The sequence below is a fragment of the Rhyacophila brunnea genome, unplaced genomic scaffold (assembly GCF_057557595.1).
Source record: "Rhyacophila brunnea isolate RB1 unplaced genomic scaffold, BYU_Rbru_1.0 scaffold_14, whole genome shotgun sequence".
Classification (NCBI taxonomy): Eukaryota; Metazoa; Arthropoda; class Insecta; order Trichoptera; family Rhyacophilidae; genus Rhyacophila; species Rhyacophila brunnea.
This window is the reverse complement of record NW_028232796.1, coordinates 40,501,008-40,528,586: the sequence shown is the minus strand read 5'-3', so window position 1 is coordinate 40,528,586 and position 27,579 is coordinate 40,501,008. Positions and strand designations below refer to the sequence as shown.

General features: G+C 32.3%; 1 protein-coding gene across 4 annotated transcripts in view; it reads left to right on the top strand.

The window, feature by feature from the left end:
- Window positions 1-27,579, top strand: part of KaiR1D (Kainate-type ionotropic glutamate receptor subunit 1D) — a 545,285-nt gene that overhangs the window by 377,968 nt on the left and 139,738 nt on the right. For all 4 annotated transcript variants that reach the window (XM_085942313.1, XM_085942314.1, XM_085942316.1 and 1 more), the window contains one exon: window positions 13,818-13,975. In XM_085942313.1, the coding sequence (XP_085798439.1) occupies window positions 13,818-13,975 (158 nt within the window). The remainder of the gene's footprint in view (window positions 1-13,817; window positions 13,976-27,579) is intronic.

Genomic DNA, 27,579 nt, shown 5'->3' with positions numbered 1-27,579 from the left:
TCCCGATTTATAGGATGGTTATCAGGGTTACACACGTCAATACTACCAAGAATGGCAGAGTTCTCATTTACACCACGTATCAATCAATCAACCTCATCATAATATATAACTATCAGTTAAACATTAACCTGTGCTTTCCATTTTTGGAAATATAAACTAGTTAATCGATGTAACTAGCTCTTCTCGGTAAAGCAAAATGCTTTGGTATTGATAAATTGATAATTGATAAAGGATGAGAATTTCATGGATTTGTGTCCCACATTAGGCGCCACTTACACGGAGTTGTTTTAAATGTACAGTAGATGATTCAATTGTATTCAAAATTCAATTTCAATGTTAATGATGAGGTTTTATTTTGAATTGAAGGTATAATAGGTAAACAAAAAATGAAACTTAAAACTGATATAATAGTCAATGTGTAAAAGTCACAAAGTAATGTGTAAATGAGACAGGAGCTTCACTCTCTCCTTATTTTTGATAGTGGTAAAAGGTGATGAAATGGGTCAAATAATAAATTGGTTATCTTCTATATTTGGAATTTAAAACACCTCAGGCAATTAAGATAATGCTATAATTAATTATTTACATTAGTCATAGGTGAATCGGTAGCTTAAAGAATAGAAACAATTGCCCAAATAGTGAAGATGTAGTTGTCAAACAGGTACTTTAAATACATGTATTTTACTTAAGAAAAATTTAACATTTTCAAAACTATTATTATTCAGTATTGAATGAAAAATGATAAATAAAAGTCAATAATGTTTGATACATAAAATGTTTTCTGAAGTTTATATATTTTTAATACAGTTTTTGTCTTAACGTTATAATTTCTACTATCATGAATATCTAGCCAATACTCAAGTGAATTAACTTGAAAAAATTATAGTTACGCTATGTATTAGATTGTAATTTGTAAGTAACCTTAACTCATGTCTGGAATCTAGATCACGGTCACCCTTGCTATACTCAAGTTGGGCCACTTTGAAGTTTCCCGTCGACTTTTCTCTCCGGGGAACTCATCGGCTATCGAATAAAGTCAAGAGGAAGATATATTGCCCGCGAGATTGCTCAATATTTATTGGTTTTTAAATTACATTCGATGCTTTGTGGTCTTTTCATCTCGATTTGTATCAATATTAGTTTCATTTTATGTTACAAGATTAATAATTATTCTATTATACCAAATACTTACATCATTTTTAAAAACCGAAGAAAATTATTCCCCATAATTCACATTCCGTATGAGTGATCTTCTCCTTCAAACTATCGATCCGTCTACCACTTATAATAATTATTTACAATAACTGAAGTGTTTCAAATTTTACCAAGACAATTACCAATAAATATGTTGTTTGTACTACCATATTATTATAAGATGTAATTCAGCGACTCACTTCGCATTACTTTATAACTATTACTTAAATTATTTGTCACTAGAGTATCATAAATGCTCCAATATTCTGCGACTTAAAATTACGTAGTCTCTATTTAAATGTTGTTTTTTGTTGTCTCTTACTCTAAATCTGTATATCTCAATAGTGATTTGATAACATGTGATATTAATTTAATATACATTACCAAGTGTTGGTATCTGATCATAACATCTAAATAATTGGCTGCAAATGAGAGAATGCCCAACTCCCTTTATATTTTGACGTCAAGAAGAGAATCCAGACTAACCCATCACAGAAGAGGAATTAAATCTCATGCTCTCATACTCTAACAATGTGGTGGTATCATCGAAGTTGAATGCGAGAGGCATCCCGTTGTATTATAACACCAATAAGAAACATTATATTAATATTAAATAAAAATGGTTAATAATAAATATATATGTAGCAATCAATAACCTTATGCCTAGTCAGCATGAATTTCGACAACGTAAAATCAATAAGCCATTAAACTATCAACTGCTTTATCTAGCATCAGCGTTTTTAAGCTAGCTAGATAAGCTATCTCATGCTTGCTCATCAAAACACCTCATAGTCGTAAGACATTTTCTCAATCATAGACTAATATGATTTATTAACCTAGATAAACAGTGACTTCTGTTTTAATAAATAGCGAAGGACGATTGATAGGAAGACACGGTCACCTACTTACAGTCACTTGACACTTGACACTCGTCATTCGACATACGTCTCCCGAGCTCAGCCCAATCATCGTCACAACCGGATCGCGGCTCGGTCTGAGCACCTAATCTCACCATAATACTTTGTACCATTATCTTACTCCAACCATTGTATCGCTCTGTACTCTGTATCAAGAATCAGTAATCAAAATACAAAATGTTAGATTATATTTACTTAAAATAAACGTTTAGTTTAATTGTATTAAACGTATAGGTACAAGTTTGGTTAGCAATTACAATCATTGGATGCAAAATCATTGCGAAAGGCTAATAAAAATAATTCAATGTTATGCTAAATTAACACTTTTTATCTGTAATTATATCCATGCTTTAATTTAATATTCAATTTATTAAGCACTTTTCTTGGTGCAGAAATAAAATTTTCTAAGCATGTAGTATAAATAATATGAACATAGTTACAAGTGAAATAACTTTATCAAAAATAAAAAAACGTAACAATCAATTAATCTTTACTATTTTTTATCAACTCTATTAGGAACCCACGTAAACAAAAAAAAGGTACTTACTTAAAAAACGGCTTATATAAAATATAAATAATAGTCTGCGAGAATTTTCTAAGTTTATTTTCAGCAAATATAACAATATTTGACAGCAATTATTTATGATTTTAAGAAGAAATGGCATTTTTTACTGTCGAAAAAAATGTTACGCGGAGCCAACAGTTTTTTTCATTTTTCAATAGGTAATTGATTTGTTGGAACTTTGAATAACGCAAGACAAACAATTTTATTTATTTTCTCTTAAACATGATTTATATAATACTTAAATATAGAAAAACTCAACAATTTTTTTTTACAAATCTTGTGTGTGTATTGATTTTCTTACAAAGTGAAAGTATTTTGATAGGCTAGATATTTTGATAAAGAAATGTGAAGGATTATTATACATCCACGTAAAATGGTTTGTGATAATATTTTAAATTGGCTCTCTTTATTGTATATTTTGTATAGGTACCAAATAATCCAGCTAAAGGTATTATTTTAAAATATAATACAATTGATTAAATCAGAATTAGAAACAAAGACTTACGTAATTATATGCCACAAACTTTTCCTGAGAAATTCTACATACAACATTGGAGGACGTTAAACATTTTGTTGATAAGATCCAGGAAAATCCTTTTTTTAATGACTTATACTTAGAAAAATGTAGAAATAACTCATCGATATAGTAGTTATATGTATGACCATAAAGTCGTGATAGCTTATAAACAGACGTTTAAATTTACTTAGATTTTTTACATGGTAATACTAGTTATGTAAAAATTTATAGGAGCTTTCCATAAATTAATGTCACATTTTAAAATAACGACCACAGTGATTTATATTATATCATATTTAAAAATTCAGTATATCATTAAAGCAAAGTTTTCAATCAATGTGTGCTACCAGTATGGCCCCCACATCCTGAATCGGGCCCCAGGTTAGGATCTTTGGCGGGCTCCCCGACCCAATGCTATGGATAAACGCAGTGTGATGCTCTACAGTAGCGTTTTCCAAATCGTGTAGGTACGAGGTAAAATTAATGTGTACCTACCTACCTATATTTAGTGTTTTTTTGAATATTTTAATATATCCATTTGAATTATGGAGTTGTACCGTACAACCACATAATTGTAAATAATTATATTATCGGAAAGACAATAGCGCTACAGGCGACTTTTTTTACTATTAATGCAACTTTGTGATGTTTGTTTATCTCACTTATCTGGTCGACTCGCCTTGCCGGGCCCCTCCTGAACCCGGGCCCCCAGGCTAGAGCCGTGTCAGCCCACCCTTTGTGGGGGCCATGGCTACCGTGCTAACGTACCCATAATACAGACTCGTAATTAAGTTAGTTAGTTAGTTAATTAAATTAGTCAATTGAACAGGAATCCAAAAAACATGAGAAACGAAATGTGGAATGGATATGTGCATATTAGACATGATGAAAAAAGACCACAAAAAAGAACGAATGGGTAAGGAAACAGATTAAAGATAACAGTATAATAAAGATCGTTAAGCAGATGAATGGCTGGACATGTTACTCAGCGAATGGACAACCGCTCGATACATGCCGTCGTACAGTGGTAAGATCACAATAATGCCTTAAAATTCATTCATTACAAAAAAGACATTCATTCATAATGAGTAGATAAGTAGGCAATAATACTACACTTCAGCTTTATTACAAAAATCATGTAAAATTTGTAAGTAATGACAATAAACATAAAAAATTGCCCTAATTATGTATGTAAGAAAATCGGAATGGCAACTGAGCGATCTTTTTATTTGTGGAGTTTACCAACTTAACCATGATTCATGCGCTTGGAAAAAAGTGTTGTATAAGACTCCTTCTATACATCGGGTCTATGGAATAGTACAAACTATTTTACAACGTTTTTATTAGCTCGTATTCTTATTTTTTCGGTGGTTGTTTATCCAGTACAAATCTTGCAATCGATTTTTACCTAACTTCCCGACTAGGTAGACATTTGAAACTTTTAGAATATATCAGAACACGATGCCAATGCATTCTTTTAATACTTTTAGCCATCTTCAAGCAGACTTAAATTCATTTTCAGTTAATTTTATTTTGTATGAAAAGTTATTTCGGAATAAATCCGTAATCCAATCCACTATTATTGGTTGCTAAGTGGGTGGTTCTAGCAACTCAATTATTAATAAATACGTGCGCTACTATGGAAATCAAAATGATATTTCAGTATTCAATATTTGTTTGTTTATTTGTTTTTTATTTACTTCATATCAAGTACAAGTTTGAGCATATTGAGCATAATAATTCAACAGAAAATTTTAAAACGTTCTTTTTATTTTGTAATTATTTCTTCTCATATCTTTCATTCATATCTTTTTAGGTAAATGTCCATGTTTTTACATTGGGTATTGGTTATACCAATAAGGTTTCTACAATATTTTGTTGAGACTGTGTCAAGCAGTGAATATTTGAATAGCCTAACGGGTCCCAGGTTATAATCCTGGGTCTGGCAAGTACACATATTGTTTTTTTTTTAATTTGTGTATGAGTCAGAGTACGGACTTAATATGTTGAGCAAGTGGCTGAGATTCATTCCTTGTAAAAAACAAAGTCTGTTAATAAAAACCTCCACTGTGTGGAGGCCCATATTATGATATTATTCGGATCGGACATGGCCGGAATTCTTCTTCTCTGACAGCCTGTGATGATTCTTGACTGAGAGACTCTTTAGTCTGCCCAGTCTTCGGTTTAATTTATACAGTTAATCAGTGATAAAAGAAGACACTACGCTTTGTATTTCTTAGATTTTATAGCCTGATCGTAAAAAAAGAAATAAGCAAAAGCATTGGTTAATGGCGACTGGTTATCATATTTCTGTTTTATTAGTCAGTTCTGTGATTGCAACATATTCATATTATATACATATTATTATTGTGTGGCAGAATAACTGGCACCCGCCAGCGGTTCTGCTGGTGATCATTATTATAGTTATTTAACAACTTTTTCTGACTTCACTGAAATATATTTTCATTTGACAGATAATAAAAAAATAAAATATTTTTTACATAGGTTATATTCGTGTAGCTATGTGGAAAAAGTTTTCTTAGAAGTTGTTATATTTGCTGCAAAATATAATTTGAGAATAATTTGTAGGCTCTGTACTGCTTTACTGAACCTCTCTACTAATGAAATTTAAAGAGTAAAAATGTCAAGTTAACCCTGTAAGTAACAATATTTGTGATAAAAAATATTAATAAGAATGAAAATATATTATTTATATTTAAAAATCAAAATAAAAAATTCTCATTTATTCAATTTACATTCAAGTACCTATTGATTTTTATATAAGAAAATGTGTATAACTTGATTTAAATAAAAAAATTTCAAGTGACTTTATAATATATTTTTTTAGTACAATTGATATTTTATAATAAAAAACAAGATACTAATTATAAGACTATGAATTATTTAAAATCGTTATGTCAGCCTCTCAAGAACTTATCAAACAGTATTTTAATTAATATCAAAATAGTCATAGTGTACCTACCTACAAATCTGATTTCCAAAATACTCTCATTTGTATAGATTTCTCTCTTAATTACATGTTTATTTTTTGATTAAAAAATGTTTAAATTTTTAGATACGTTCTGATTATTTCATTTGAAAATTATTATCAATAATATTTATTCATCTTTAAAGTCTTTTTTCACTTACAAAGGCATTATAATGATAAACATTCGGTAAATAAAGACCTTTTTATCAAATGACCCATTATTACAAAGTGTTCCAAAAAACATATTAATATGTTTTTGTGTAAAAAAATAATACAAATTATATAAAGGAATTTACGAGTATTTCAGGCTAAAATATTCCATTTTTTAAATTTAAAATTCATTGGTACTAAAGTAATAATCACATTAATGTTCGTAGGATATAACCATAAAGTAAGGATTAATAATTGGTTGTAATTTTTTTCTTATGTACATACGCCATTTGTAAATAAATAAATTAATACAAACCAGTTAAATATTTCAATTCTATTTTACTCATAATTAGCTATGTGGTGATGTCAAAACGGAGCATAACTATTTTTTTATTAATGTGACATCATAATCCTCAGGACCTCAATCAAAATCTAATTGCAAAATAAAATGTTTTGGAAAATTTTCTTAGATTCAAGATACGCTCGTCAGCGAAAAATAATTAATATAAAGATTACCATCAACGTTTACAAAAGGGTTAAGCACTCGACTGGTCCTGTTTCTTGCAAATTGTGTTAACCTTTTGATGCTTTTCAGTGGTTATGCAATCTCATTAGCGCGCGCAGAATAGCTGAAATTTTTAATACGTATTCCATGTTTTTAGCATGTTTCGCAAACATTAATATATTTCTCTTTATACCTACATACAGTTTTATACGTTTAATATTTGTCATCAACAAAACCAACCACTTTGTCAAGTTTTAATGTTTTTTTTTTGTATACCGTGTTCATAATTCGCGTTCGTGTTGATATTGTGCTAAAATCACAACATAAATAATCATTTTTAAAAAACTATGTCTTTTATTCAACGAATAATTCACAACATTTAAGAATGTACCATTCTAATTATTGACCATACATAATTTGGAAAAACACTTCTGAGAAAATATATTATAACCGATAGAAACAATATTTTTGAAAAAAGTAAGATACCCGGCAGGAATCAAACCTGCATCTCTTGGGTTTACACCCTGTCCGCACATTGTCCAACTTACTAGGTGACATATTAATTCAAAGTAATGTATGTTTAATAAATAATAATCACAACCTTATTAGGTATATCAAAGCATGCTAATAATACACTTTTTTTTTCTGGTAAATGAAATAATTATCTTTAAAATCTAGTCTTTCTCGTGTAGAATATATAATTAATAATATGCATTTGAAAAGTGATTACACATTTGAGACTATTGCAAGTAAAAATATTGCGTAAAAATTTGACCTTTCATCAAGACTAAGTAATGTATTCTCTATCAATCGTTTCTCGATAATATGTTATTTTTCCATATGTATCGTTCATTAAATTTTTTTTTTCAATTATTAATAATCATGTCCTCGCTTTTTCGTACAAGGTAGTTGTTAGTAATTTTTAACAATTACAAACACCCAGGCTTTGAGAAAAACATATAAAAATATTGTGTCCTCCCCGGGAATCGAATCCAGAACTCTCAGGTGGAAGGCCAGCGCCTTACGCATTGCACCACGAGAGCCACCTCGTTCATTTTGTTAGGTCTCAATAAATTCACACACAAAATTACCAAAAAATATGACTTTGATCGTTTTTGTGTTCATAGTTTTCTTTAATAGATCAGTTAAAATTCTGGTAAAAAATTTGGTCGTTATTGTGCGTAATACATACTTAATATTACAGAACAGATTGATAAATAGAATTCCGATAGGCTATATTGAATACACTACATTTTAACGCATGGTTATAAATGTGTGAGTGTCCTACAAAAATGAACCACGCATTATGGATGTACAATAGTGTGTCTAATACACCAATATTAAATGATCGTCAATGCATAAATCCAGAGCAGTTGTCAGTATTCGATGTATGAAGAATTCTTGACACGTCTTTAAGTTTATCCCGTATTCTTCGGCACTAGAGATCAGTTACTTAATACTCCTTACCCGTTAGGTATTTCAGTTCCCATTGTTTCTGAGTTCCTTGCTTAGTACAGATTGAAAAAAACAGTGAATGCTTTTGTTTGATTTAAAATTTAAATTAAACGGTTCCATCCTCTGAAAATGTGGCTGTCACTCAGTGAATCCTTATATCGTGAATTGCTGTTGTCTCTAGACGTTCGTATTGTAAGCAACGTATTTATTGACATCTTATACTCTTGTGGAGTCTGACGATATCCATTTTAAGCGCCATTTATGTAAAAATGCCTTAATACTTTATACTGCGTTTATTGTTTGGTTCATCAGATGGAGAATCCAATGACTCTTCTTCTTCTTCTTTCACTCTGTCACGAACGAGCATTGGGGCATAGGGCAAGCACAAGTTCGCGCCACTTCACTCGATCCATCGCCAACTCTTGCCCCTTCCGCTATTCTAGACATGCAGCACGTAGATCACTTTTGTAGCACCGCTGTAGGGTGAATGAGCGCCGGCCACGATGTTAAAGCTGTACACCGCAAGTGTCGCGCTCTTTGGCGGCATCCGGAACACTTAAAACCCAGCCACGATAAATGTCTCTTCGTGATTACCTCAATCACTGAAGACTGCTGTATCTGCTCACAAACTCGGGTATTTGTAACGCGGTTGTACCAATGTACCCCTACGGTTCGGCGGAGATATCGATTCTCAAAGCTCAAAGGCCGATACTTTTTGAGCTAAGTAAGATGCCATGTCTCCCAACCGTACAGGAGCACATGTAGGACGCACGCATTGGTCCTCATAGAATACAGCCTTGACCTACATGCGACTCCAAGTTGGCTGAATGCAGATCCTGCCATATCCATGCAGATTCCAAACTGCATGGGTATGGCAACTGTAGCACCCAAGTATCCACTGTATTTTATTTTAAAGAATTCCTTAATATGATAATTTGAGATGTTAATGATGACATCAGATGGGGTAGATATAAATTTGGAATCCGAAAAGGGAAAGGATTTTCAAAACTAGGACATATTATCATAATACACGGAAGGCCCACAGACCGTTGTACTCCTGGCTGACCTCCCAAAAGATGGAAAGGTATGATTAAATAAATCAAAAGTAACTGTTTACAGCAAGAATAGGGAGACTAGTAAATCGTTTTCGAAATTCTTTTATGAATGTAAATTGACTGCCAACGATTTGCCTAATCCGCCCGGAAAATCCGAATATATTATTTCGTCTCAAATTGCTTTCCAAATCTAATCTGCAGAGGCGCTGTGTATTTGTTCAATCAATAGGAGACAATCAAAACGAAATGATAAAATGTGTTAGTACTTCCGAGAAAATTCATTAAAATCAGCGCCAATCATTTGCGCGTATCTTTTGCGTTTGTTTCACTTAATTTGGATTTGGGAAAGTTAATTAATGTTTATAAATATATAAATCGCATTTTGAAAACAAAATGCTAAACTAAAAATAATTTTAAGGTGCTCCGCGTGAGTTGGTTAAGTAAACGTGTTAAATTTTTGATTTAAAAAATGGTTATTCGACATTACATACACATTATGGGTGGTAAATAGCCAAAGATTAAAATCATAGTATGGTTTTTGTAACATTTTATAGATGGCGTCTAATTGTAAAAAAATACTAGGTGCTATTTGGTTATCGGTCGGGTTCTACAAGCAGCAATATACTCGAAAACCTAGAAACAGTAAACGAGTTTATATATTTTAGATTTACCATTAGTAGAAAAGGCGAATCGGAATCAGAAATAAGATGGTGCACACAGGTTGCAAAAAATGCAATAACACATCTTACGACTATGTATATCGAAGGATCAGGGAATTTCAATTGTCACCAAAAAGTATGATTGTGTAAAAATTAGGGTTCTCCATATTATGTCTGTACTGCAGTGACGTCCCGTGGGGGTAGGCAGATTGAGCGTCGCTTGGGGGCAGCACTTACTTGAAGGGCGGCAAACAGAGGGAAATCATTTGGTTTATAAGATATAGAAATTACTACATAAACTGAGTACTTAATAACGAAAATATCTTTCTTTTTAAAAATTCAGCTCACTGGTTGGAAACAAAATGTATTACTTAGCATAAAAGGTTTAACAGGATCTTCATTTTTATGTAGTTTACTTCCGTTGCCCTTCGACGTCCTTGGTGACCAGAAACTACACGAGCACGGATATTAAAAAATATTGTATAAGCAATGCGGAGGCATTATGGCACTGCCCAGGGGCGGAATTTTGTCTAGGTACGTTACTGCTATACGGTGTCGATTCATGGACCCTAAGGGAAAGGGAGCGAAAGGTAATTGGTTTTTTCGAAATGTGGTGCATGCGCCGAATGCTTTTTATTTCTTGGACAGCTTACAGGATGAATCATTCAATCATCCAGATACCACAGATGAAGCAACGTCTATCGACAATAATATGTTTGAAACGCATTCTGAAGTTTTTTGGGCATCTTTTTCGGAGCAGAGCGGATAATCTTGAGAGACAGATGGTTTTGGGTAGCTTCCAGGGAAGGTGAAACAGAAGAAGAGTAATGACGTGCTGGAGCGACCAAGTGAAGGAGCTTTTCGGTAACAACTTTGAAATAAGCAGAAGACTGAAAGGGGAAGCCTAAGAAGAGTATAACTTTTAAAACGTACAAAAATGATATGTAAACAAGTTTAAAAACGTCACGATTTACTAAAATTGATATTTGAAGCGATATAAATACGCCAACGATGGCTGAGCGTCTTATACGTTGACTAATTATTACGTCGTCGGTCCCAGATGCGAATCCTGGGTCTGGTGAATACATATATAATTCGTGTTTGGAGTATGCATCTAAAAGGTTGAGCAAGTGGCTAACATCTGTTTCTCGTCAAAACAAAAATCTGTTGATACAAAACCTCCATTCTGTGGAGGCCCATATTATCATCTTATAAATCTAATACGAGTATTTACAAAAAAAATAACAATACATTTTGATTTGCCCAATTTTATGTTTCAAATATTTTTTCAAAAAAGGATTTATTAGCTAATATAAATGGACAGAATGTCCTAATTTTTAAATAAAATACAAAAAATGAACAAATAATAAAATCAACCAGTTACACGTAACGTACAAAATGTCATTTAACACTAATATTAAAATGTTTTTGATTATGGTTTTTGAAATAAGGTATCGTATATAGTTAGGTATCGCCATCTTTCAGGTTAAAATGCGCCAATATTTGTCGAAATACACTAAAGTATAATATATTTTCATAACAAATTAATATAGTTAGTGATGATGAAAAATTTGTTAATAATTAAAGTATGCCTATATAATATAATAATTATAAATGGGACCAATTTCATTTTTCAACCACTAAATAGAAATTCTCATACCACAGCACAGTTGTTACCATAGTGAGCAGTATCGGACAACTAGTAGTATATGTATTATTATTACCTTGTGTACTGATACTAGAATAATGTATTAAGTTTTGGCCGTATACATTATTTCACTATTCTGAAATGATTTATTCCAATTGGATAAAACCAAATTTAATTGAAGGAATTGAGTGAATATTAAATTTGACTAAGCCTCCGCGACGTCGCTTCCTCATTTAATTAAAGGCAACAGGCCCGAATCAGGCATTATTATATCCTTTTGACGTCACCCATAATAAAACAATTAACTTAATTAAAAACTCCTCCACAATATTGCTAAGGCAGGCCACGGATTTTCAATTAAAATACACAGACTAGAGATAATTATGTAGGTACGTTAGAATGATTATTATTCATTATTTCATTAGGTAATAATCAAATGCTGTTTAATGGCAATAATTTATCATAAGAATTGGCAGGGATGATCTTAGAAGCTTTGCATATTAACTAAATAATGATAAGTGGATTTTAATTATTCGAGTTAAAGTTTTGTATGTTACTAAAATATATTTTGAATATCTTTCAATATTATATTTATGAGTATTATTATTTTATTCAGATTTTAAAACGTAAAATAATTAAATGCCTACTATGCCAAAGTATTATGAACAGTTAATTAATTTTTATGACATAATATTCATAATTACATGTAGCACAGAGTGGTAAGCCCATAAAAACTAGATTTAAGAAAAATATGGATCATTTAAAAATAGCTCTTAGTTGTAACTCAAATATCAAATGATAAATGCATATAACAAAACGTCAAATCTATTTTCAGAATGTTTGCATTTTTATAATGAAGGATTAAATTTTAATTAATTATGATATCTTAAAGTTTATAAAGAAGTATCCACAAAAAAATAATAATCATTAAATAATGAATATTACTTTAACTTATAATCGTTAAATAATTTATTCAATACACAAATAATAAATAAAATTGAAATTAAATATTAAATGCATTTAAAAACTACTAAAAAATAAAATGGAAAATAATAAACAATCCGGGAAGAACGTCAATACTCACCCCCGTTACCGTAGAGTCGCCTTAGGTTACCCAGCCCATTAAACTGCAGAGATTTCAATTAATATGCACTTCGTCATCTTTATATTTCGACTGTTCCTGGAATAATCAATTTTACATTTAATTTAAATATTATTATTTTCAAGATTTCATTTAACTGTCATCAATTATTATTATAAATGCATATTGCAAACAGAGCATCCCATTCCATTACTAACATGTGACAGAGAGAAACTTACTCAATTGTGAGAAAGAGATATCAGATAATATTTTAACTCGTAAACTGTAAGAATGTATGGTTATAATTATTGAGCTTTGATATCTTTTGACCATTTTATAGATAATAATAATTATAACCTTATCTAACGTATGTTGCCAAAATGGGCATTTCCCTTCTACCTACTGTAATATTGTCAATCTCGTATGGTAACCTAAATTGACATCACCGGAATGGGCATAATTTATTTGCATCGTAAAGGGAAGGTTTATAAAGCATATTTAATTATAGCATTTGCAGTTGACGTCTCATAATCTCGACGCGAAGAAACAATAAGAATTTAAAAAGGGTTTTTACATCAGCCACGTAGAAATTTTTTGGGAACATCTTAGTTAATATTATTTAAAGGTATTACATCCATTACCATTTTAAAATATAGAGCCCTGTTTCTAAAAAGAAGATGGTCTTCAGATTAAATTTGAGATTCAAGTAAATAAAACAAAGCATACCCTGAGGAAATTTCGTAAGAAAAATATTGTAATAGACATGCGAAATAATATCCTCATACCAAAACCAATTATGAAACCTCAAAATAAAAACTATAGAATTTTTAAATAACATTGTATGGTTGTTGTTTTAATATTAATATATTATACAGTTAAAAGTACATACGTGAAGAACATACGATCATAAAGACAATATAATACAAGTATACTGACCGTCTCGATTTAAATACTACATAGTTGCTCCATTTATCTTGCAACGTATTATAATATTTATTTATTAATACGAATTGAACGTTCTATTGTTTTATTTTTATTTTTTTTAATTAATAATTCAATTGTTTTTATTGTTTTCATTTCAGGCGTACGTGGACATTGTGAAGGCATGGGGATGGAAGTCGTTCACAATAATCTACGAGAACAACGAAGGCTTAGTAAGACTGCAGGAACTCCTGAAGTCTCATGGACTTTCGGAATTCCCCATTGCAGTAAGGCAGTTGGGAGATGGATCAGATTATAGGTAAGAATTATATCACACTATTGTTTTTATTTATTTGTGTTAACCCCCTGGATCATACCACCTCCTACAGATTTATAGTCAAGTACAATAATTTCTAATTGATTTGAATTATGTATTATTTCATTTAGTTATTTCCTCACCTATCCGCTAAGTAAAAAACTTATAAACAATACTAAGGTATACTCCATATCGGCTAGCTGAAAGCATCAACGATGTCACCATAAGGTTTGGTTAAGAAGGTTGATAAATCAGGTAAACATACATACTCACGAGCTAAGATTTTTTTATATATTTAATTCATTAACTTAAATGTGAAATTTATTAACTTAACAATGCTTCTCTAGTTTAATAAAAATCTTTTAAATATTTTAATATAAATTTGTGAATAAAACACTTTATGTGTAGTACTCCAAATTTTTTGACAAATATCCGTTTTTTTACTCGAAACTGACTCAAAATTGTACACAGCCTTAACCAATACTTTTAAATATTCAGAAATAATCATCATCACTATCAGCAGAAGTGGCCCAACAACCCAGGGCATATCCTAGCCTCCCCCAAGAACTTCCTTCATCTCCCCCTATCCTAGGTGTCCTCGCCGACTGCTTTAGCATATCCATTGATTCCGTTCAACCACTGGAGTCTGAGTCTGCCAATCGACCTCCGACTATCCGGTCTGGTATCCAGGATTCTCCTCGGCGGTTTAACGTGATAAATTCTTGCTACATGGCCCGCCCATCGGAGCTTTCCAAGTTTAACAAAATATTATTTTAAGAAAAATACTGAGTAAAACAATAAACTGAACTTTTTATTATTAAATATTATTACCACGATAAATAATAATGGCGTAATTCGTAGATTATTATTTCCTATGCTTACAACAATATTATTATGAAAGTTTTAACAGTATATAATTTGAAACATAATTATAAATTCCGAAAAAACATCTGTAAAAAGTTGGAAACTGTGTATTCTTTTAAAAGCGAGAAAATGCTTTTTTTCCGGCGAGCTTACGTCGTAACTTTTCCTGCTTATTTAATATGCGTAAAAAATATGATTATTTTTTATCAGTTTGTAACAACAGTTCTTTTTTCATTAAAACTTCCATGGTCAGGTGCCTTCAGATTCTCTTGATAGTAATACCTACTAAAATAATATTTATTAATATTTCCTACTAATTTGTTAAAATGGTGATATATTATAGCCATCGTATTATTATGTATCTACAACTCCCCTCTTTCTGATATTTCCCGAAAAACTATATTTGTATTTTTTTATCTTAGAAACCAGGTAATTATGAAGTATTCAAGGTTAAGAATATTCGATTGGTGTGATTTCAACTATTGCAATGTACTTACTCAATATTGTATTATTGATCAACCCAAATTATACATCCAATCTAACTGTGTTACTAAACACATATAAACTCATGTACATGTCACTAATACTACTTAAGTACTTACTTTTTCATATTTACAACATTATAACTAATGATTCTAATATCATTAAACTTGTTGAAACTTAGCTTTAAACTCAGCTCTACTCTATTAAGTTGTTCTACTATGGATCTAATTTCCTGAGTTCTTTCACTTTTATTTAAGTATACCATGTAACTAGACTTTGAGATTATTTGACTAATGAACAACACTAAAAATTAACACCCACTGAGTGTTATTACTGACCTACACCTTCTACTCGATCAAGGATCAGGGATCGTCGGTAAGGATTTCCGTTGCCAAACACATAACAGTATTGCCAATCATGTACATATTATTACAATTTTACAAAAAAATGAAGCCTGAAATCCACACGACTCTAACAATATATATCAAGGTTATATTTCAGCTGAGGCATGGTCTAAAAAGATCGTGACTAGGCGATGCGCGGATTGTGCAAATGACGCAAACCGAACGAAATATAATTTGTCATAAAAATCCAACATGCGTCCATTCAATGTTATGTTTATTGTTATATTACTAATAATAATAGTATATTCATTGACATGTTTTCTTTTTCAAGTACATGCGGAACGTTTTTTAGTAATCTTTATATGATTTAACAATATATTCCTCCGACGAAATCACAAAACAAATTGTCGTTCTCACACCTCGCTGTCAGTCTCCGATTGGCGACGACTGCGAAATTTCATTCCACATACTGTTGAAAATTATTTGCCGTTTCACTTATGTACGCTCTTAACAATTTCACTTAATTTATTATTGTTCAGTGCCAGTTTTGAACACTTCAACGGGACATTGTCAACTAGGACAGAGTATAATTAATAATAATACAGACATTTAGGTAAATTGAAAAAAAAGTAAATAGATTTAAAAAAAAAATATTACAATCATAATATTAAATTAATATAATGTACTTAAGCTGCATAAAACAAATAATAATATTTTAATTGTGAATAATTTATGAAGAATTTGATAATTAATTATCACGATTTATTTTAATTGGTATCACATTGCATTTGCACTTCGTATTGACCGTTTACATCGTTGAATATATTTTGATTACATTACAATATCTACACAGCTTTTGCATAGGTATAAAAACTTATATATTGAATTTGAAAAAAATACATTATGGCAGTTATGGCATCAATGCAGTTTAGACATGCGACAAAAAATCGTCAATGCAAAATTTAAGTATTTGTACCTATTTATTTTTTACAATTCTCTCTGTCTAAAGATTTATCTATCTAAAATATTCCATCATCATCATCATCATCGGGGGCGCGACAACCCGGTGTGGGTCCTGGCCTCCTCCAACAGCTCCCTACACCTGTCCCTATCCAGTGTGGCCGCTTTCCAATTTGGTATCCCCAGAATACGGCAGTCACTGGCAGCTCCATCTAACCAGCGAATCTTTGGCCTCCCTCTTCTTCTACGTCCTATTGGATTGCTGGACATCACTCTCTTTGCCGGTTCATTGCCATTCATACGGTGCACATGACCTAGCCATCGCAGTCTCCCAATCTTAATTGATTGAACTGCGCTGCAATCTTCGTACAGTCCGTAGAGCTCAGCATTATATCTTCTACTCCAATTGGTGCCATCCCTGATCGGTCCATATATACGGCGGAGAATTTTTCTTTCAAAGATGTTCAGGGCTCGTTCATTTCACAGAGTTAATGTCCAGGTTTCCGATGCGTAGGTGAGCACTGGCTTTACAAGTGTTTTGTAAAGAGTGCTTTTAGTTTGACGAGATAGTAAGCGGGACTTAAAATGTCTTAACACACCAAAGTAGCATTTATTCGCAGACATGATTCTCTTGTTGATTTCTTCTGTAATATCATTATGTTGAGTTACAAGAGATCCAAGGTATATGAAACTGTCGACCGTATCAAACTTGTATGCACCAATATCTAACTTTGGTGCGACTTCTCGTGGTTTGACATAGGCAGGCATGTATTTAGTTTTTGCCTCGTTTATTTGTAAACCCATTCTTTTGGCAGAGGCTTCTAGTGCTGTGAATGCCTTTTTCAGCGCCAATTCTAATATGGCAATGATGTCGATATCATCGGCATACGCCAGCAGCTGCACAGGCTTAGTAAATATTGTGACGCTGCCACGGGCATCAATCTTTGCATCCCGTATCGCCTTTTCTAGCGCAATATTGAAAAGAAGGCATGCCAGAGCGTCACCTTGCCTTAGACCATTCAGTGATACAAATGGCTCGGATATTTCCGCTTAAAGCTTTACCCGGCATTGTACTGGTGTCATTGTCATCTCTAGAAGTTGAATTATTTTCGTCGGAATTTCAAATTCTCGCATTGCTTCGTATAGCCGGTATCGATTAATGCTATCATAAGCTGCCTTAAAATCGATGAACAGGTGATACGTGTTAATATTGAATTCAGTGGTCTTTTCTAGAATCTGCCTTAGAGTGAATATTTGAGTAACACATGATCTCCCTCGTCGAAAGCCTCCTTGGTAGTGCCCGAGTATTCCTTCTACAATGGGTTCCAGCCGCTAGAATATCAGAATCGACAACAGTTAATATGCAGAGTTAAGGAGTGTCACCCCTCTGTAGTTACTACATTCTAATTGGTCTCTTTTCTTGTGCAGGGGACAAATCAGCCCAACCTTCCACTCTTCTGGCATCTTTTCTGAAGTCCATACTTGGTGGATTAGGCTATGTAAATATTTGAGCAGGCTTTTTCCCCCACATTTTATTAATTCACTCTGTAGGTTATATATTCCAGGCGATTTGTTTGTTTTTAACCTTGACATGGCACCTTTTACCTCATTTAATGTCGGTGGTTCTTCGTTATCATCCATGCCACTTTGTACTGATTCCTGGTCATGAGTATTAATGTTAGTGTTGCCGGCATCATTATGAGGGGTATTTAAATGTCGATCAAAGAAACCCACCCACCGGGCAAGAATACGGTGCTTTTCTGTGAGTATCATGCCATTGTCATCCTTGCACATTGTGATACGAGGCATGAAACCGTTCCTAACATTATTTATCTTTCTATAGAACAGCCGACTTTCTTGGGCTTTATAGTGTTCTTGGAGTAGGATCATTTCCTTTTTTAAATAATCACGTTTCTTTTTCTTGTGTAGTTTCTTTTCTTCACGCCGGCGCTTTTTATACTCATCGTCTGATGCCCGTGTTTTCTTCTGTAGCATCATTAAGTAAGCCTTATTCTTTCTCGTAGTGACTTCGCGGCAATTTTCGTCAAACCATTCTGATCGTTCACCTGTTTTTCGGCGTCCTAAGGTATCATTAGCTGAGGATACTATGGCAGTCTTGCACTTTTCCCAGTGTTGATTCACCTCTTTATGGTCTCTAACTTCAACATTGTCGCTCAGGTGAGTGTTCAAGCTCTCCTGGTACCGAGCCAGTTCCTGCGGAATCTTCAATTTCTCTGTGTCAAAGGGTTTTGCTCTTGCTCCCATTTCCTTTTTGGTGTTCGAGATCTTTGCTCTAACTTTTCCACACACTAGGAAATGGTCTGAGTCTACTTTAGCTCCTCTGTATGTCCGGACGCTCATTAGATCCGATTTGTGCCTGTTGTCCATAAAAATATGGTCTATTTGGTTTATTGCGCACCCATCCGGGGATTTCCAAGTTCTCTTATATATATATAAAATATTCCAGTGATAAATAATTAGTACCAAAGATTTTACATCCAAAAAGTAACCGTAACTTTATGCAGGCTTTATATAATATATTTACCGACTTTTTACAGCTCTCGTTAAATCGGCAAGTACCTGCCTAGTGCGTCGACATCAGCGTCATGCTGGCATTAAATATATCAATATACATTTTAATCGAAATTATCCGATATCCGGTCCAAGTCAAAGTGACATATATTATCGTTACGTATAAGCATAGCAATATAACATGGGGAAGTATTTATAGAAAACATGATAAAAACAGCTATTGACAACCCCTAGATTTTAACAAAATAGCGAAAATGACTAAATCATAATATAACACTATTATCTTCTTCTTATCATGCCATAACTTAGCGGAGGTCGGCTACCATCAGCGCAATCTTACCCTTATCATCTGCTACCCGGAACTGTTCAGTGGAGCCTGTACTTACTCGTACCAACTACAGAAATGTGGCATCGTCCTCTGCTACACTTACCGTTGATCTTTCTTTGAATGACGAATTGGGGAATGCTGTACTTCTGTCTTCTCATAATATGGCCGAGATATTTTCTGGTGTTGATACTCCGCAGAACTTCTCCGTTCTTTCCCATACGATTAAGAACGTCAACATATTTTGTCACCCGGTCAGTTCACGGTATTTTGAGGATGCTTCTATATAGCCACATTCAGAAAGTTTTAACCCTCTGTGACATGTATTGGTATAGCGTCCTCTCCCCTAGAATATAATTGGATTGAGAGAACATAACTATGAAACATAACATTATTATAGACCGCGTAATAGTTCAATTCAATTCAATTTATTTATTTTTAACATATTGTGGACATTACAAATTATAAGTTTAAGACGTTCACAACATGACATTTAGAAACAAAGAAATATAAAACAGTATTACATAAAAAAGAGATAGAAAGTATGTTATTAAACAGTAGAAATATGTACATACAAAAATATTAATTAGATAAGTACATGGAAGTACACCGGATGAGTTAAGCAGACCCTATTTAAATAAATATAAAATAACGTCCACCTATACTCATCTTCACATAGGTGGAATATATCAACACCCGAAGCAATTTCGTTGAACATAGTTATCGCCCTCCCAATTGGCATTACCAGTGGCAGGTTGGTTCTGCACCTTGGGAGAATAAACAACTGATGTTCTCTATTTCTAAGTTAGTTATTGTAAATATGTATAAATGTTTATGTTATTTATAAGTGATCAATATAAAGCATTTGCACAGTGTCTGGGCAGAATGATACATATTATATTTTTAATTGATTATTTTGAAAAAATTTAAAAACACTTCGTAATAACAACAAAAACAAAAAAAAAATTATGTCGGACAAGAATCAAACCTGTATTATTTGGATTCTGGCAATTTTACAAAGTTGAGGATGCAGCCATGTTGGGAATAAATGAAAGATAATTCTAAAATATACACGTGGAAAGAATTGAGAAAAAAATATCCCACATAATATAAAGGTACGGTGGATTTGGTTACTATCATCTTCCAGGAAAATCTCCCCTAAAATGAAGAAGTAGCTTATGATTCAACTTCAAAAAATTGAAAAAATCCGGATAAAAAAGACGTGACGAATACAAGTATAAAAACAAAGAGAATTTACCAATATGTTACAATTTTATTATTTATTATTATCATGAAAGGTAGATTATTTTTTAATTACTCAGTAACAATCAATTTAATTTAGTAGCTTAGATACCAGTGGCAAAGGTTGACTTTTGGAAAGAGGTAGGGTGGATAAAGTACACTTGTTAGATATATTTAAAAGGAAATAAGAAAATAATCCGATATTACTACTGATGAATAGGTACACAATAATTGATGAAATTTCAAAAGCTCACTGATGGTATAAAATTAAGCAATTAATTTGCATTATGTATTTTCCTAAACATTTATAAACGCAAGATACGCTCAAAATATATTGTGATCTTTGAAAAAATCCATTGTTGTGTATCTATTCCATAACAATTTTTAATTTAACCTGTAAAACTAGACATTTTAAAATACTTATATATTTAAAACACAGACATACACAGGCACCTACATTGTCTGAATAAATTATCTAAGTCTATGAATGAACTAACTCTAACTGATAAATAAAAATCACGAGATAAATTGAATACGTGTATTAATTAAGGCGCTAAGTACCAAAAAAATTAAAACTGACATTTTTATAGAAAAATGTTCTACATACCAAAGCCAATAACTTCAACTATATATAGTCTAAGTGCCTCAAGCAAGTCAAAAAAATACAGCAAAATAATTAAACCTGTCGACGTTGTAAGTCCGTTGGCGTGTTTTATTTATAATAGTGTTAGTAGCACTGCAGTGGTCAACGGCATTCAATATAAAATAACTGACGATGGTATATTGACACTTGCGAGTTCTTAATATCTAAAATTATAGAAGCTGCTGTGATTGCTTCACACTGTAAAACTACATTTTTCAAAAGGTCTGCTTCATGAAATTTTACTGCAATGACTCGGTATTTTGTAACTACAGGCAATACTACTTTTTGGTTCTTAGAGCCTTATTAAATACACGTATTCAATTATTTTGTATTTTTAACAACAATCAATATTTATATGTGATTGAATCCCATAGATTTTTTTTAATTATCATAAATTTAATGTGCACTTACGTAATATGTAAGCGTAAGCACTCCTTAAATAGCTTACCAATTTCAATGAGCCGCCTCAGACGTCTTGAAATTATGAGAAACAAACTTCATATAAAAAAAAACGTTCGATTCACGCGAACATAAACCATAGAATATGTGAAGCGAAACGAGATGTCGCTTATTTTTTTAAACTTTCGAGACATGCGATAAATTAATGGTGCTTAATTAAATAAAGGGAAAGATCGTAAAATTATTATGACAATTAAACGATAGATGTCGTTATTATTATGTGATTATATTATTTAATATGTCAATATAAAATTTAAAAAATATTTTTCTTACCAAGGTAGGCTTTAAATAATCGCCTAGTATGGAGTCTTTGCCACTGCTAAATACTAATTAATAATATAAAATATGGGTTACTATTGATAATAAAATTAAAAAATTATAAAACTGTCCAACACTTAAAACTTTCCAATGGATGAGAAATAAGTAATCTTACTTATGAAAATAGTCGATGAGGTTGATAATTGTGATATTATTATAATAACTATGTTATCTGAGGTTTTCCATATTCCGCAAAGTCAACAAGCTGTATAATTATATTAAAGTAATTAATATATTACTAACATGATAATAGATGGATTCCAGTAGTAACCATATCTTTTAAGATTCTTTTTGAGGCGTGTATCTTTGGTTTTTCAAAAGTATGTATATTCAGCAAAAATAATAATTAGGTATGTCTTTCCACTAAATATTTGCGGTCTTAACCGAAAATTAATCACTTCCTAATAGGATATAAGCTGATTATTTAAATTTTAACAAAATAACACCCTGACGCCTCTGCGCAAATATACTCTAAATGAAAATGTCATTTTGATTAAAACTGCAACAATCCGATGTAATTTGCCCTACCAGTTGACGATAGGGGTGAAAAAGGCCATAGGCTGCGAGGTTTGATTTTTGCTTTATTTACGAGGACGTTCACCGGATTTATGAGCAAGATAGTCCCAGCGAACGTCACGTCAGATTATTTTCCACTTCCGGAAAAATAAACCGGGAAACTTCCCCCCTGGAAATTACTTTCATGCTATAAATTATAAAACTCATTAGCTGGCATCGCTGATAAATGAATTGTGTCAATTTTCAAAGTGACTCAGTAGACTTGCGAGGGATGATTTTGTGACCGAGCAATTTTACCGATTTATGACATCCTAATACTTATGATCGCTATAAATCGCAATATAATAACAAAACTAACTTATCCGTTTCAGTATATTATTATGTCGCTGTTTTATATCAATGTTCCGTTACTATAATAAACTTAACACTATCGGTTAACGGTATTTCGAGTCAACTAAATTTTAATTAAAATTGATGATAGTTTTACAATCTATCTATAAAATATCTTTGGGCTCCACGTATTATACTCACTTGTGGTAAATATATTAAAACGTACATAACTAAAAACATCTTGCGCAATTATTTATATTTACCATATTTTTAAGTTTATAAAGCTTGAACTTGTGAGACTCGTGTAGCTGAAACCGATTCCTATAAAATAGTTGAAAACTAACATTTGTTTTTTTAATTTTACCGATAGTTTGACTGCGACCCACCGACTTATTGCCTCCATAGTATTAATTATATAATCGAATGTACTAACTACCGGCTGGCACAAAAGTAACTTTCCTAATTTTTTTTTTTTCAGCGTACAAATATTATATTTAATATTTTAATATTGTGGATCCCAGGTTCAAATCCTGGGTCTGGCAAATACACGTATTATTTTTCAATAATTTTTGTTTTGAGTCAGAGCATGGGTATGTCTAATAGGCTTAGCAAGTGGCTAACATGGTCAAAAGAATATACAGAATAACATAACGAGAAAAATACAATTATCACAGTTTAGTTACCTTCAAAGCAATCAATAATTTTATTATTTGAACTCAACAATATTACAAGCAATTTATTTCATTTGACTCTAGGATGTTACCTATATGAATGCATTATGTTAACAGTGGGTTATTATAATATTTCAGTACATGATATTTCATGTATTATTGGATTTTGAACATAACAAGTTAAATCAAGATTAATTATTTAATTGACCTTTATTTTTCATTAAAATAATAATTTACAAGAATTGATAAATCTATTTATATGGAAGATACATAATTTGAAAATACCTCAGATATATAGAAAGCGTATACTGCCTCATGAGTCAGAGCCGCATAAGCGCGAAAGTTTGTCCATAAAAGTATTCTTCGAGAGCTTTGTCTCTTGCCTCGTCTTAATTTTCTCACTATACCACCGTGTCTATGACGTAAGGATTGCCTGGATCTAAAAATTTGACTCCTAAAATATCACATAAATTAATAAAAAAATTTAATATATTCTAGATAAAATACTAAATTAATAGTAAGTACAAATTAATATTATTATAAACTTTTATTTAACAAAGAATTCACAAAAAAATAAGAATGAAATATTGAAAATATAATTTGAAAATGCCTCAGAATATAACTATATAATAGAAAAAAAAATTTAAAAAAAATCGGTGTGTGTACGCGCGTTAGAAGTTATCCTTCTTTGGCGTAACAAAACAAAAACAAAACTTGTGATAACCTAGATTCTTCGACTAGCTCTTAATTATCTTGTTAAATTACACTCTTAAGAAAAAGGACCGCTTATTGGAACGCCGTTGGTTTATTTCTATACACTTTAACTTATATTGCTTTATTTAACTATTTATCGTTGTTTATATTTTTGAAGTAACAACTGCCACTATGACGATTAATAGTTTTTTAATGTAAGGAATTGCAAATTGCCGACAATAATAAATTCGCTGCCTAAGCAACGGAACAATTCTAAGCTATAATATTATACTGTATAATCGTCATGATTGCAATATCATACTGTGGAGTAAAGGTAGTGCGTTCGGATGACAACCGAACAATCGGTGGTTCGAATCCAATCGAGTGCGTTTATTTTTATGTGAAAAAATAACGCGCCTAAAAAAGTATATCTTCAAAAATACGACGCCTGATAGAACATTGATCTGTATTCGCTAGATTTTTACTAATCTGCTTTACCAGTTAAACTACGGGCGTCCTATCTAATTACAATGAAATTAACTAGTAGTTTAACATGAAAGGATTATCAAATTGTACCCCATTCGGTTTGTATTTTTTCAAAAAAAGATTTTTATATTAGGTATATAGTAACAGTGTTACAACCGCGCAGCTTAAGCGTCACCCTATGGCTTCGTGGTTCCCAGGTTCAAATCCTGGGTCTTGTTATGTTAATTTTTAAACATAACCAACTTTAACCCGCTGGCAACTCGAATTATTATCGATGGTGAAGTTGGAAGAGCGTTCGGCGAATAAACAGATGTTGGAATTTCTGGAGACAATGTCAGGTCGCGTGGTATGATAGTAGAAACAGGGCTTTTTGATCTTGTCTGCCGCTCAGAACAGTCGTGCTCCGGTTGGATTTACCCAATAGTAATCATGGACATCACCTAACGGAGCACGATGAAGCCGTCATGTCAAGAGTCTCTGATCGTTCCAATTGGGTATTTTAAAACTATTTAATTGATCCACCATTCTTGTTTTATTTCTTTTCAAACTAAGCCGCTTGTATTTAAAGTTAGATTCTTCAAATTTCATTATTGAGCTGCTTAATATCCATTTAATGTATTTTAAATTCTTGTCTTTGCGATAATATAGTTTCTGTCAAGTATATATCGCTCTTTTATTTTATTTGTTCCCATATTCCACACTGTTTACTATTATCTTTCACGATCGTAAGATTGTGTGGCGCCCAGAAATTTATTATGTTATTCTTAACTCTGGATTCCGCGAGCCTTCAGCCGTGCAAATCCCTTTCTTAATCATCAAATTCCAATCAAATCAAATCAATTCAAAAATCAGTTGCGAGATTTCTGAAAGGAGTAGCGGAGTTTGGCTTGGAAAAGATCAGATAACTTCACGTTCCGGTTTCATGTTGTTACCGCCTAAGCCATGGCATCCTCAAAGAATCCAAGGCCATGAGGCCTGAATCATCATTAGGCGGATTCATGCAAACATGAGCAGATCGACTGCGAGATAAATTTCTAGCCCGTAAGCTTAGACGTATGAAAATTTATAGTCACCCTTTAGAAACTTAGCCAACAAAGTCCAAACTAAATAAGTATTATTCCATGAATACGTGGGTATTAAGAATAATTACTTTCTCAGCATAAATAATTTTATCAGAAGCCTTGCCATTAAATTCGTCCCTAGCATAAAAAAAAATCATTGACCTAGCGTAAAAAAAGAACATCCTAAAAGCACTTACCTACTTATATTAAAGTTATGCATAATAATAATTAAATACCTATAAATTCATTCATTCCAAGCCATTCAATGTCTAAAGCATTTAGTTTAAAATTATGTATTAATTTTGTGAAAATTGAAAAATTTGTACCTAGGTAGTTTAAATATTTCAAAATATTATATACCTATCAAGCAAAAAAATGCAGTAATAAAAATTCCAAGAAATGCACAGCCCCTTTTCAAAGCATGTACCTAGAAAAGGTCTGAAATATGAGACCCAAGATACCTACCTACAAGCCAGGTACATTGCCAGAGGCTGTTTTTGTCATTTTTCAGTGACAGAATTTGTAGGTAATATTTTTAATTCTTGCCTAGAGTTAACCTACTCCAAAAAGGTTGATTGTCATTCAGTTTTCGAACTCTCGAGCGTGACGTTGGCCGCGGCGCCGCGCTCTCCGACGTCACCGCTATTTAAATTTATTTATTTTTATAAATATTTTCCACGCTGTTACTTGACTGTAAATGTATTCCGAACAATAAAACGCCCTGTTTTCGCCTGTAATTCCGCGTTGCCAATTAATAAGCTTGTCTCCGAAAGAAGAAGCCAGCAAACGATCACCGAGACCTTTACATCATTAAGGGGTCCAGCGCCACTCCTACACCCCCCCTCCCCTTTCGGAGGTGACAATGTCTCATGCTCATGTTTGCTTATTTTACTTTACTATAGATTCTTTAGTTTGTGTAGTTTTGTTGTAGGTTGAGCGAGTGGCTGAAATCCATTTCTCGTAAAAACAAAATCTGTTAATACAAACATCCACTCTGTGGAGACCCATATGATCTTATTAGGATCGTACATGGTCGAAAAAATTTATATAATATCTGAGAAGCTTTTAATTTTTCTAAATTTTTGTCAAGGTTCTGTGCGATGTCGATTCACATTTTATTTTATTATAATAATATTATCACTTGTTATGCTTCTGTATACATATTATTATACTTGTTCAAACAAGAAAGATGAAATTTTGTTTTCACAAATATTCCACAATTTCATTTCAAATCGCGTGATTTTATTTCTCCGAACAATGATTCGAGGCCATAAAATTTCTTGTCTATTCTCTTGCTTACCTCTTCGGGCCGTTTCACAGTAAACGGTTCTTTGGCGGCGGCCGTTGTGCTTATAAAATGGCAAATTTATGCGCTCCTTAAGGGGTTGGAAAGAGTCTCTCTCGCCGGGAGACACCTGCCTCCAGAAGCACACTGAATTAATTTCGCGAAAAACTCAGAATTACTGTAGTATTTTGCTCAGATGAATAATTTATTCATGGTAATGCCTCATTGACAACTTGTGCTATTTTTTTTATACGATCCTTTTGTGATTCTAAAAAAATATATTGGTATCTTCCTGTCTCACCCTCTCTTACACGTTTTATATGTTTTCTCTCGTGTGTTACAGATAATTCAAGACAAATATATTATTAAAAGGCAATACAAATATTGAAAAAATT